At 38.0% G+C, this 14,594-nt stretch overlaps 2 protein-coding genes across 6 annotated transcripts in view; one reads left to right on the top strand and one right to left on the bottom strand.

Moving 5' to 3' along the window:
• The first annotated feature begins 1,440 nt into the window (after positions 1-1,440).
• On the top strand, positions 1,441-13,228 carry pcolce2b (procollagen C-endopeptidase enhancer 2b). The gene is made up of 9 exons (XM_057824789.1): positions 1,441-1,579; positions 1,651-1,759; positions 2,897-3,152; positions 5,767-5,891; positions 6,067-6,203; positions 8,765-8,928; positions 9,375-9,458; positions 9,951-10,118; positions 12,268-13,228. The coding sequence occupies exons 1-9, from the start codon at positions 1,500-1,502 to the stop codon at positions 12,396-12,398; spliced, it is 1,254 nt and encodes a 417-aa protein (XP_057680772.1). The 5' UTR covers positions 1,441-1,499; the 3' UTR covers positions 12,399-13,228.
• trpc1 (transient receptor potential cation channel, subfamily C, member 1) overlaps positions 12,019-14,594 on the bottom strand; it is a 30,474-nt gene continuing 27,898 nt past the window's right edge. For all 5 annotated transcript variants that reach the window (XM_057824787.1, XM_057824783.1, XM_057824784.1 and 2 more), the window contains one exon: positions 12,019-13,777. In XM_057824787.1, the coding sequence (XP_057680770.1) occupies positions 13,550-13,777 (228 nt within the window). In that variant the 3' untranslated portion in view covers positions 12,019-13,549. The remainder of the gene's footprint in view (positions 13,778-14,594) is intronic.

A 14,594-nucleotide genomic window follows, 5' to 3' on the forward strand; every position in this document is an offset into this window, starting at 1 on the left:
GACATCAAAGAACTTCAAACTGCTTGCATAGTAGCCATATTATAGTTTGTTGTGGCTGTTGAGCTGCCGCCGTGCCGAGCAATGTTGGATATTTGAGTGCAATTTATATGAGTGTTGTGAAAAGTTTGCCTGGAACTCCAGACTCACCGCTGATAGAGTCCGGCGACCATTCAGCGGATCAAATTTCCAGGGCCGAGCAAGCCACAGCAAACATACAGCCGAGTGGACCAATCAGCGACGGGCGGACGAGATGTTGGTAAAGCGACAAGAAACTAGTGCGAGGAAATAAACATACGAGGAGAGCGGAGAATGGAGACGTTTATTCAACATGGATAGCGCGAAACAGACTGTTGGTTTTAGCAACTTGATGTGTTATGGTCATTTAAAACTGAATTTACCGCAGATTGGAACATATTCTCGGCTCTCCTGTTTGCCATCTGTGTTGTTGTGAAGACGACTTCGACGCGCAAGAGTGATGTTGCTCGTTAAGAACGTCACGCAAATAAATGAATCTGATTGCACAGTTACTTATGTTTGGGCTCGAGAGGCCAATGAGGAGCTGGGTCCCAGACTGTTCTCCTAGTGTTTAAAAAATACCAGGAGAACACTCTGGCCGTGCCAGGCAAGTGAAAAGTCGGTGTCAAACCAAGGCTTATTGGACCTTTTAGTTTTCAGATGTGTTTGTGAGTTATTGCCGCTTTTATTTCCAGTACAAAAACTCCAACACATACTGTTGGTGAAATAGAAAGCTGTCTTTGTAGTAGCCTAGTAGTAGTACATAAAATATTCAGCATGTGTGTGTACTGCCATTGTGCACGCCTTTTATGGAGATAATACACGAACATGACAAATTTGGAAGGAAACGGCTGTTTTGGGATGTGAAAAACTAAATAAGATCCTCAGCACCCCCTGCTGTGAGTGACTTCCAGAGCCTCTGGATGAAAATGATACACAGACATTGATACACAAATGGATATGATACACAAGATAGAAAACTAAGTAGCGTTGAGCACAAAAATGCACAAAAAATAAGGCCACTTCAATTGTACGTTGCTGAAAACAAATACACATGCAATAAAAGAAGCAAAAAATATGGAGTGATTTCTTGGTTTGCTTGGTGTCTTGCACAATATTTCACACTAGTTCTAACACTTGTTTCAATTGTTAACACTGGGAAGTCTGGGATTATTTTTTGCTATTATACTTTTTTTTTTTTTTTTTTTGACACTGTGTGAACAATGTTATTGTTGATCTATATAATGCATATTGAATGCAAACATCCGGAATGGATGTACTTTGATTTATTCATCTAAAAAAAAAAAAAATAGAGTCCTCCTCATCCCCTCCCAGTGTCATCTTTCTCCTCCTCCTCCTCCCTCTCCATTGGAACAAATGCTGCATTCATCTGGTGCAGACTGCAGACTCACTGCTGCAGGAACTTCCACTTTCCATTTTGGAAGCGAACAGCACGCGAGCAACCCGCACAAATCAAGTCGACCATGTGGAGAGTGTGCGGGGTGGTTTGCGCTTGGTGTCTCGCCCTCCTCGCCCAAGACTGTAGCGCGCAGTCCCAAAGGAGGTAACTTGATGTCCTATACGGTACAATTGCTGTTGAGAATGTATCATTTATGCTGTTTTATTATTTTCCAGAACCTCTTTTACATGTGGGGGAAACTTCACAGGGCAATCTGGAATTATTGGAAGTCAGGGGTACCCAGGAGTTTACCCTCCAAATACTAAATGTGTGTGGAGGATCACAGTAAGTGGGCAATTGAAATACTTTCAACAGGTCTCAATCTGTTGAGATTTATTTCATAAGTGACTGAAATTGAATCGATAATTAAGTAAATGCAACACAGTGAACCCTCGCTACTTCAACGCAACTTTCGCGCACACGGTACATCTATACTATATACATCTATATACAATTTATACATAATATTTCATCAAAATGTAATGGGGTGTGGTATAGGAAATTTCAAATTTAGACAATATGGCGTGAAAATTGCCTGTGAGCTAGAAGAAGGCAGGGAGAGCCTGCAAAACACAAAATCCACCTCTCTAATTCAAATGTACAGTACATGTTATTTATATAATTTATACAATTTATACATTATTTTGTGTGTTATTTATATTATTAATATTATATTTATAGGTTTCAAAGTATTCTTTAAAGTTCTAGTGATATCATGCATTTATAGGGTTTGATATATACTTATTGGTAATACAAAAAATATATGTTAAAAATGGAGTGGTTTGACACTACTTGGCGGTTTTTCACTTTAGGCAGTTGGTCCTGGTCCCTACTAACAGTGATAAGTGATTGACTGTATTGATTGAATGATGAATGATTTAGAATGTGGTGATTACAGCATAATAAATGTACTGTATTTTTGTTTCGTATAACATGTTATACTCCTATTTGATATCATAAATAAACTTAGAATAGAGTCAGAGGCGTTTTCTATATGAGGTCAATTAAATAAGTTAAATTCAGGATTTAGAGCTGCATGGGTGAAATATTTTACAATTTAACACGTTTATACAAGTACAGTATATATTTTACTATTATAGTACATCTTAACAGCAAACACAATTTCATCATTTTAAACATGATAGCATTATTTAACAAGCAATCGAGAAACATTCATAATATTTTAATATTTTACAGATAACACAGGAATTTGACCTCTGCAATGTGTTTTGCTGTTTAATGATGCGTAACATGCCATTAAAAATGTTAAGTATGGTGGGAATAATGTGTGCTTTTTTGTGCTATGCTGCCATGTTTTTGTATGCAGCTGTGTGGACAAGTTCATTTTAGTTCATGACCTCAAAATGTCAGGACTGTCATAAACTGTGCCCCCCTTGTGTGACAATAGTAATCTCACCACAGGTTCCAGAAGGCAAGGTGGTGGTGTTGTCGTTCCGCTTTCTTGACTTGGAGAACGACAGCCTATGTCGCTACGACTACGTGGACGTGTACAGCGGTCATGTCAACGGGCAGCGACTTGGCCGATTCTGTGGCACGTTCAAGCCGGGCGCTCTAGTGTCCACCAGCAACAAGATGACGCTGCAGATGGTGTCGGACGCCAACACAGCTGGCAGCGGCTTTCTGGCTGTTTTTTCTGCTGCTCAGTCGCACGAGAGAGGTTAGAGTTTGAACAATATGAGCTTCTTAAAAGTCTTTATATAATTCATTTTCTTCTAATTTGTTTCTAGAAGTATTTAATATTTTTGGTGTTTATATAATTATCCTAACAATAGCCTGCCAATTGATTGACATTTTTAGTTCTTGACTGCACTTACTACAAACTTGAAACACATTTGGTTGTCATACTGATCCAATACATATTTTAAAATTAAGCTTTTCATGGTAAGTTTTTGAAAAATATACCTGTTCTTAACAAACTATGCAGTGGTGGGCCTGGTCGTAATACTACCATAACAACATCTAACTCCTATAGCAGGCATTTTCCCAAAGCCAGTGATAAAAGCCAATAAAGAGTGATAAAGCTTTAACTGACTCCAGATTGTTCAAAAGCTTCAAGTGGAAGATTATAATGCTCAACAACAGCTTTAGCTTGCCATGTGTGGACAACAACGTGCAACATCTCTCAGCCTGATGTTAAATTTCTCTGGCATTTTTGCTGAGCCACCCTCTCAACCCCCCCCTGCAGAGGACAAGAAATGGTCAGACAATCTTTTCCTCTCTGCAGGGTAGCAAAGTCTGGTCTGCTTTCCAAGAGGAATTTTAATCGCTAGGTCCTTGTTCAGGAACAACTGTAAGACTGACAGCCTGTCTCTGACAAAGTGGATAGTTGCAGAGCGATTGTAGCCAATCTACAAAACACAATGACAAGGCTCAATTATGACTAGGTATTTTTCCAACGTTGCTAACCAGGATTTGAAATCAGTTTTTAGCCTGTTATTCAATAGGAGTACATTTCACACCCTAAGGAGTCAACAATACTCCTTAAACATTAATTAATAAACATGATTATTTGTATTTCTGAGCTCTCTATGAAAAATCATAATATAAAAGTAGTGCTGTAGCTTTTAAGGGTATTTTGTACAGGAACTGAAGTTATACAGAGTTCCTAACAAGGGTGTAGGTTTGGGCTCAACATTGGTAGGGACGATATAACAGCATAACATGCATGTACACTTTTTGCTGGGGACGGGACATTAATAAGACCAAACAGATTGGGTAAACGGGGGTCAGGGTTACATTTCTCACGAATATGAACCTAATTAATTGATAGGCTATCTAATCATTGCAAAATAAATCTGTATTGAGTTATACCAGTGCTTCTCAATTATTTTCCGTTACGCCCCTCATAGGAAGACACTATGCGCTGGTCCTCATGGGAAGCACAGTCTTCAAAAAACTACCGCTTTTGTCCACCAGCGTCGCTAAAATCGACCAAAACTGAAAAGTTACCAAGTGTTGCTTTAAGACCACATAAACAAAACAAAAATGAAAATTAGGTAGAAGGGGGTAAACCTCGGTTCACTACATTTCTCACAGTTTAATTTACGTTAACAGTAAAAAATACATACAAAAGTGGAGGACACTTCTCTCTAAGCAGCTTCCTACTCAAGTTTTGCAGGTTAGCAAATTCACACAGTTTAATGTTATGCAAAATCTGATGCGGGTTGTAGCAAAATTTCAGTAGCAAAATTAGAGGTGTGTTCCCCACCTCCATAACATTGACATCTTTTTACTAGGGCTGTCAAATGATTAAAATTTTTAATCGAGTTAATAACAGCTTAAAAATTAATTAATCGTAATTAATCGCAATTCAAACCATCTATAAAATATGCCATATTTTTCTGTAAATTATTGTTGGAATGGAAAGATAAGACACAAGACGGATATATACATTCAACATACGGTACATAAGTTGTTTATTATAACAATAAATCAACAAGATGGCATGAACATTATTAACGTTCTCCTAAAGTGATCCATGGATAGAAAGACTTGTAGTTCTTAAAAGATAATGTTAGTACAAGTTATAGAAATTTTATATTAAAACCCCTCTTAATGTTTTCGTTTTATTAAAATTTGTAAAATTTTCAATCAAAAAAGAAACTAGTAGCTTTCCATTGTTGATGTCAATAATTACACCATACTCACTCATGGTACTAACCCGTAAAATCAGTTGGACCCAAACGCCAGCAGAGGGCGCCAAACACCCAAAAACAAGTAAAAAGCAGGCTTTACACTGTACTGTCATTTTAATCTGTTTGAGCGGGGCATGTGCGTTAATTGGGTCAAATATTTTAACGTGATTAATTAAAAAAATTAATTACTGCCCGTTAACGCGATAATTTTGACAGCCCTACTTTTTACATTACTTAAAGTGGCTGCTGCTGGCTGAAAAATATCCCTCCTCTTTGAAGGGGGCGGATGAGGCGGCATGTTGGCGACATGTTGTATTTTCGCCGGGTCAGTGCATGTGTGTGTGTGTGTGGGGGGGGAAAAATGGACTTGCACATTCAGCAAGTGAAAAAGGGATAAATATAAGTTTGAACATAATAAAAATGATTATCTTAATAATGGTAGGGTCAGTTGTATCCTTTCAACATGTGGGAAGGCTAAATTACCCATTTAACTGAACTCAATATAAAATGCAAATAAGGTTGCTTAAAAGTTGGTGGGGACAATTTGAACATCCTAAAAAGTTGGTAGTGTTATGTCCCTACCGTCCCTATTCAAACTTATGCCCTTGATTCCTAACATTGCCATTGATTCAACAGGGGACCAATACTGTGGTGGCAGACTGAACAAGCCTTCTGGAACATTCAAAACGCCTAACTGGCCTGACAGGGACTACCCGGCTGGTGTCACCTGCTCCTGGCACATAGTGGCACCAAAGAACCAGGTAAAGAGCTTCTTAAAAAATCTTTAGTCCTGAAAATATTTTTAGCAGAGTACACAAGGCTGCACATGCCATGTGAGACTGTTGCGTCATTCCAAAAATTGCACTAGTACCCCTCAATCATGTTGTTTGAAGCCACTGCTTGATTAAAGACATGAGCTTTTTCCACCCGCCGCAGATCATTGAAGTCAAGTTTGAGAAGTTCGATGTGGAGCGAGATAACTACTGCCGCTATGACCATGTCACTATTTTCAACGGCGGCGAGATCAATGACGCCAGGAGGATCGGGAGATACTGCGGAGACAGCCCTCCAGCGTAGGTCTCGCATCTCTTATCTTTTGATAAACTCTCAGTGGTTCTCAAAGCATGGTACGAGTCCCAACAGTGGTAGGTGAACACCCTCTCTAGAAGTACGCAAAATTATCATTCAAATCAATTTTGAAACTCAATCGAAATTGTTATTTTTTTAAAGTTCAGTAAAAGCACGTCACTGTCACTTGCTGTCAGAGGTGGGTAGTAACGCGTTACATTTACTCCGTTACATTTACTTGAGTAACATTTTGAGAAAAATGTACGTCTATGAGTAGTTTTGCTAAGCCATACTTTTTACTTTTACTAGGGTCGATTCGTGAAGAAGAAACGTTACTCTTACTCTGCTACTGTGGGCTGCACTAGTCGTTACATTTTTCCTCTTTACTCTACATATTAGATTTTACTTTTTTCCCAGAGATGCCAATAGTGGCTCTATCAGTTTCACCAATTAGACATCGCAACAACAATCACATTACTCCATTATACCAAACAGAGTTAACTTTGCCGTTCTATGATCACGCAGGTCTGTTCGATCACGTTGCGTCTTTAAAGCACCATAAAAAATTAAGTATTTGACATAGAGTGCTGCCCTCAACATGACTCGAAGGCGGGGATTTTAACTAGAGATGTCCCGATCGATCGGCATCTGATCACGTCATTTTAAAAAGTATCGGAATCGGCAAAAAAATATCGGCCATGCCTTTTTTTAACATATGTATATTTTAATTAAATCGTTTAATTGTATTTAACGTTACAGACATAATATGTTACACTCATCCAGAGTCTTTGAATTAGGCTTAAGGTAGGGTTATCAAAAATATCCCGATAATGGCGGCAATTATTTTATTAAAAAATGTGTCACGTTAAAATATTTAACGCTATTAATATATGCGCTGCACGACCCTCTCACTCATTGTTGCGCTCAATCTGTAATGACGCTGTTTTACCTATATAGAGAGATAAAAGGCAGCGCAAAGTGAGGAGAGTAAATTTTGGCAGTCTTTGGAGCCTTTTTTTTTTCTTATTAGCAATCCTTCTCCCTATGATTAGAAATATCATGGGAAGCAATGTGGGGAAGCAAGGTGGCAATTGATCTTTGTCATAACACCTTAAGTTATTTCCCAAAGCAGAGAAGATATATCCATTGGTAGCACGATGCACAGTCATGGTTTTACTTCCCATCATGGTTCCACTTCCCATCATGCATTGGGGCATGGCTGCAGTATCATTTACTGAAAGCTCAACAAATACACTAGATGGCAATATTTAGTCACAATATACAGTCACAAGTGTTTCTATCCGTGGATCCCTCTCACAGAAAGAATGTTAATAATGTAAATGCCATCTTGAGTATTTATTGTCATAATAAACAAATACAGTACTTATGTACTGTATGTTGAATGTATACATTCGTCCGAGTTTTATTCATTTTTTTCTTAATGCATTGCCAAAATGCATATGATCTGGAAAAATTATCGGGAATGATTGGAATTGAATCGGGAACAAAAAAAAAAAAAGCAATTGCATCGGGAAATATCGGGATCGGCAGATACTCAAACTAAAACGATCGGAATCGGATCGGGAGCAAAAAAACATGATCGGAACAACCCTAATTTTAACCTCTCTCCAGTTTTTATTTGGCAACGATCAACCATGGAAAACTGGAGATATGATCCTTTGAATGTAATAATTGGAACTATTCAATAGTCAACGATTCAAACTAGGAACCATTTTTTTCACTAGAGGGCACTCATGCTCTTTGGACAAATTGATGTTTCAGTTCTGTCGATTTTTTTTTCTCTCGCCGGATATTATTATTATTATTTTTTTTTTTTTTACATTTCCTTGGCTTAATATGGTTATGTAATAGTTTATAATATCAAGTTCATATACATACCTTTGTGCTGAGAAAAAAAAATACTATTGTTTAAAAAATTCAAACATCGCAAGCAGTTACTCACAATGTTACTCATTACTTGAGTATTATTTTCAACAAATACTTTTTTACTTGTACTTGAGTATATTTTATGGATGAATGTTTTTACTTTTACTTGAGTAATATTATTTTTGAAGTAACTCTACTGTTTCTTGAGTACTTTTTGGCAACTCTGCCCACCTCTGCTTGCTGTTTACTTGATGACATTGAGGTCTGTGGTCGTAAGGTATATTCCAATTGTACTTAGTTGTACTTTCACATTTATGACACAGATAACTCTGCTAACTACCACGGCACATATTATGCTGAGTTAAAAGTTATACATAACCTGTAAGTGTCAAATGCTTCAAAATTTCCAATTTCCTGCCTACCAGGCACAGTCATTGTTTAATCATTCATGTAAATATGTTGGAAGGAAAGAAATGATGCCAGACACAGTGCAGTTAAATGAAAATAATGGTATTTTTCTGCCCTCCGCTGGCTATTTTGGCTTGTGTAAAATCTTGAAATTTCACTAATAACAGTTTAGTCCACTTCTGCAATGATTTCTATTAATTGATTGAGAACCACTGAAGCATCATTTTCTCAACTCCTATCTCATCTTATTCAATCTTTACCAAAATTCCAGTCCAGTTTACTCAGAGGGGAACCAGCTCCTTGTCCATTTCCTGTCGGATCTCAGCCTAACTGCAGATGGCTTCATCGGGCACTACAAATTCCGCTCCAAGAAGTTTTCCGTCACTACCACACTGCCCCCCACCACCACACAGCCGGTCACCACTAGGCCCATACGTAGGTAGCAATATTAATCTTATATCTCTGTCAAAATCACAAAAATCTATCATTAAACCAGTTTATTTCTCCTTTTAGTTGTTGTTGTTGCCTACCTATTAAAACCCAATTTTTAAACACATTCTTAATGTGAAATGTGAACAGACTGTACATATTGTAGTATCTGTGTGCCTTTAAGGGGCGGGGCCTGGTCTGCTTGTGAGTGTCTGGGCGTGAGCTGTGGTCGTCAACAGCTCCTGCGTGAGTGTGCTTATCGTGTTTATGTGTTAAATACACTATGAAACCCATCAAAAACTATTGATAGAAAATATAGAATAGTGTTTTATATATCTGGGGGATTTCCTCTACAGACAAATAGATTTGCTCCATCAAATAATCTGTCATGCAGCGGTAATTGACAAATTATAATGTATTATTTGTGTGTGTTTCTTTGCATATGTGTGCAGCACTGAAGTACTCCGTGGCCTTGTGTCGACAGAAGTGTAAACGACGAGGAACTCTTGGGAGCAACTTCTGCTCAAGCAATTTTGGTGAGGATGTCAGAATTGTATCCTTCCTATCACTAAACATCAACTCTTTTCTCATTATATCATACAGTACATCCTTAAAAACAGAATCATGATACCGTGTTTAATAAGCCATATCCTTAGGATCAAAGGTCGTCCTTGAGAGGAAAGTAAGGTAGACGTACAGTAAAGACGCAATGAAAGCGCCCCTGTGGCTGTAAACCTTGATAAATATGTGTATTCACCCAGTAGTGTTTACCTCCGCGGGATATTTACCACATGACTTAGTTTGCTTGGCATTCCAAAAAGGAGAAAGAGGAGGAGGCCTGGCATCGGGAACGCTTGGCTGAATGTGGCAGGCACCTCAGGCTCGGGAGCAAACCCAAAATATTAACGCGGGCATAATTATGGAAAACTGCCTCTTTTGATCGCATGCATACAAATATTTGGGTCTATGTAGTATTTGCTCGCTTATCAAGTGTGAAATTGAAGTAAATGTGTGTATGTGTGAAACAGTGATCACCGGCACAGTCATCTCGGCGGTGACTCGTGGTGGGAGCGTGCACGTTACCGTGTCCATCATTAACGTGTACAAAGAAGGCAACCTGGCCATACAGCAGGCAGGGAAGACCATGAGCACCAAAATGGTCATCCTATGTAAGAAGTGTCCCTTGGTCAAGAGAGGTGAGTGTCGATAGCAGTTAGCAATGCTAGCTAGATTAAGGTTATTAGATGATCAGTTTGACTGTGGAGCAGATGACTTTAATTCAAGGACATAGGATTGGTCTCAACATTAGTAGGGATGATATAACAGCATAACCTGCATGTACACTTTTTGCTGGGGACGGGACATTGAAAAGACTAAACAGATTATTGAATGGGGGGCAGGGCCACATTTCTCACGAATATAACCTTAATTAATAATAGGCGAAATGATCAAGGCAAAATAAATCTGCATTGACTTATACCAATTTTTATGTGTATTGGTTCACATGATACAACGTTCAATTCAAACCTTTATTTTCAAAAAGTACTAACACATTTTGAAGTGCAAGTCCTTTTATTAAAAAAACAAACAAACAAAAAAAAAAAACAGTGAGCTGTTCATTAATGAGTCCACTTCTGGGGGACACTAGAGCACCCCTAGACTCAAACTAAAGTGTTGCAATATAAGAGTGATTTGAGAAAAAAATCATGACAAAAAAATCTGAGATAACCAAGGACCGATCTACATCTGAAGCATCGAAAGTACTCTCATGAAATTCTGATTTCACTTTTTTTTCATGTCAGTTCATGTTCATGTCAATGTCCCTCTGAAGTGAACCTATTCTTGGGACTTGCACTCTGAAGCCACTGCGTTGCATTACGGTAATGCACATAATGCAAACAATGATCCAAATGAGGATCGGCGAGCTTGACTTCATTGTTCCTTGTGGAGGCTGGCATGACTGAAGTAGTTTTGCAGGTTATCAAGTTCAAACGGATTAATGCTATGCTAACTCTGGTGCAGGTAATTAATGGTGTTTCCACCACTTCCACAACATTGACGTTTTTTTTTTTCACGTGTCTGTCTGGCGGGATGAGGGAATGGGGGGCGGTGACGGGGGGATGGGGGGGGTCAGGCCATCAGCTAATCAAACGTGCGTTTGAGGTGGGAAAAAATGGACCAGCACATTAAGCAAGTGAAAAGAGATAAATCTAAGTCTGAACATAATGAAAATAATTCACTTGATAATGATAGGGTCTATTCTATCCTTACAACATATGGGAAGACAATCAAAATTACCCGTATAACTGAACTCATTGTATAATGCAAATAAGGTGGCTTAAAAGTCAGTGGGGACAATTTGAGCATCCTGAAAAGCAGTGTTGCTAATAACGGCGTTAGAATATTACGTTATTTTTTTCAGAAGTAAGTAATCTAATTAATTATTTTTATCATCTTGGCAACGCTGTTACCGTTACTGAGGATGGAAAGGCGTGCGTTACTATATTGGTTGGATGACGCGAGAAAAGTCTGAGGTAGACGGACTCACCGAGACGACAGAGCAGAGCAGGAGTGGGGAGGAGGCAAAAAAGTTGTGACGCCGAGCGACCTGACAGTAGAAGATAGCCTACAAACTACGCCCACATGATATGGTGGATATGGTAGACATGGTAGAGATCACATATATATAGAACTAGATACGAAATTACAGACACGGCGGCGTTAGCAACTTGTATAGGAACTAGATGCGTTACTAAACAGCCGCCATCTTAAAGCAGTAAACTTCTTAGGAAGGCTCTGTTGAAGAGAACCTTCCTAGCAAACCTAAACAACTTTTTATCTAAAATACCCCAAAATCGGCAGAATCTTGCCTTGAATCTATCTTTAAATGATGAAACAGTTTTAGAACTTCCTCATGTCGAAAGTACACAGAAGGGAACTAATGCAATAATGGGAGCAATTTTAACTATAACTTTTAACGGTTGATTCAGGGTAAAGTGTAAATTAGGCTAAAGAATTGGGCTAGGGCCAATTGTCAAAAACATAATGTGACCTATGTTTTTTTTTTTTGTGAGGAAAAAAAACAAAACATGAAAATTATCACCTGGTACTTTGCCAAGTAACTAATTACTCTTACATTCAGGTAACTGAGTTACTAACGCAATTACTTTTTGGGAGAAGTAATTTGTAACTATAATTAATTACTTTTAAGATAGTAAAATAAAGTAAGATTAACAACACTGCTGAAAAGTTGGTAGTGTTATGTCCCTACCGTTCCTATGTAAACCTACGCCCTTGCTTTAATTTACATTTTAGAAATATATGCTCTGAAATGGCTCTCTCCAGGCTTAAACTACATCTTCATGGGGCATGTGGACGAGGAGGGCCGGGGCTTGGTGGGCCCTCACCACTTCGTGCTTGCCTTCAAGACCAAGAACCAGAAGACGCTCAATGTGCTCAAGAACAAGCGTTGCTGAGGGGCGGAGAAATGCAAGACATCTACCTGAGCAAGACATCGCAAGGATTAAGATTCATTCAACACACATTATGTTTGGAGATAATATACTGTATGTATTCCTCTTAATTGTTGAGACCTTCCATCTAAATTGGTGAGACAGTTCTACTCAGTAAGATGAGAATAATACATACAAAAGCAATAATAATTCTAAACTGGTATTTAACTGTTAAACAGTATTATTTAATGAACAAAAAATACTAATTTATTTTCTGTCTTACTTTCATTTTATGCTTATGATTAAAATTCGTAACATTGAAAAAAAGTGGAAAGATTAAAAGAATAAAGTTGTGTATATTCAAGATAAAATATACATTTTCAGAATACAAAATATATTTAAAAAATATCATATATTTTAGAGAAAAAAATCTATTTAGAAATTAACACAGTAATACAAGTGTAAAATGCTATATTTTTATTCTAAAAATCTAAATTTTTTCTATTTTTTCTCTAAAATATATAACTTTATGCTCATTAAAATAAAATTTTAATTTTGAAAGTATTCCTTTTTTTTTCAAATGCAACTTTATTCTTTTAAAATTATGTTCTAGCATTTAATTCCTCTTTTAATTACTATAGGGTTTTAATACTGTATTCTATGCGTCTGTGTAGTACGATTAACCTAAATTTATATGGATTTAGCTGTAAACAGTGCAATATTTGATGCATGTTATATCATCTGTCTAGTTCTCTACGACCCTTACTGTATTTGTTTTTAAAGAGAGAGCTATTAGATAGTTTCATACGACAAAGAAAATCTGTGAATATACTGTAATTTATATTTTATTGTTGTCATGCTTTCTAATAAAAGTTCTGTATTAATTTGACTTCAAAATGTGCTTTTTCGGATGAAACCATTGCACCATTGCGTAAAGGTCCTACTGATTTAGTCCAAATAATTCAACTGTAACACCATTGCAGTACACAGTTAAATGTTTGCATAAATATTTATGAGCATTTCTGTCCAAAACAATGGCTTTCATTCTTTACAAAAAAGCATGAGACTACGTCGATTTTGTTTCTATTTGTCCTCAGTCAGTCAGTTTGTTTTTTCCTCTTATAGAATAAATGAGTAGCAGGAGAAGGGATGTCAAGAGGAAATGTAATAGGCTTCTAGCTCCTTGGGTAGAACATGGCGTATTTGGAGGTACGGAAGCCCAAGAGGTCCCGCATCTCATTGCGGAACTTGGATAGATCCTGGCGCAGGTCGTTGAGGTTCTCCACAGTGGCCTGGTCTGTGCTCTGCATCTTCTGCCGCGTGGATGTCAGGTAGCGATGCACTAGGCAGCACATAATCTTCTGGTAGTTCTCGTCACGCTTTTGCTTTAGGTTCTTCCACTCCTGTGTGGGACAGCAATACAGATGTGATGGTTTAATAGATATGTCATAAGCATGAAACGATCCCCTTTTGTGTAGGAGATGTGAATAACTGAGCATTTAAGATGCTCAGTTTCAAGTTTTACCGTGGTACGAAAACGTCACGGTTTCAAAACCACTAAGATTTTCCGTCATACCATAGTATTGTATTAGCTACTTTTTTATATCACAAAAATACAGTTAGACATGGCTTAGAGTGGCACCGCTCACCCCTCTCCTCCGGTTTTAGCTCTGTCGTTGACACTGCTGTCATTATCGAAACTACACCTGAGCTTCCCCCCCTCAAAAAAGTCGCTAGTATGGGAGTATTTCAGCTATCGAAAAGAAACTGATGGCTGCGGCTTCGAGGAGGAAGGACAGCCGACGTGCAGGGAACACCTCCGACATGATTTCACATTCACGTGACCATCATCTGTCACTTTAAACAAAATTTAATTTAATTTAATTTAATTTAATTTCCCACCAGCTAAGGGAGTTGCAGCGTGTTTAGTGTGTCTAGAATTGGGAAACAAATACTTTAACGTAAGATTGTTAATGAGGCTGTTAACGTGGCTAGTTAGCATGCCAAGATGGCTAACTAGTTTCTTCACTATTAGCGTACTAGTCTTCGGCCATTGTACACATTTGTTCATAATAACATTTTCATAGTACAGCCTGTGGCGTTTTTTCTCTCTGGCGACCTTCTGTGTTGAGAGAGGGTGTGTGTGTGTGAATAATGTGTAAATAGTAATACGAGTCATACACACGCGTTGTCTGTTGCTCTCACTCTCCATTAATATGC

This window comes from Corythoichthys intestinalis, chromosome 20 (genome assembly GCF_030265065.1).
Source record: "Corythoichthys intestinalis isolate RoL2023-P3 chromosome 20, ASM3026506v1, whole genome shotgun sequence".
Lineage (NCBI taxonomy): Eukaryota > Metazoa > Chordata > Actinopteri > Syngnathiformes > Syngnathidae > Corythoichthys > Corythoichthys intestinalis.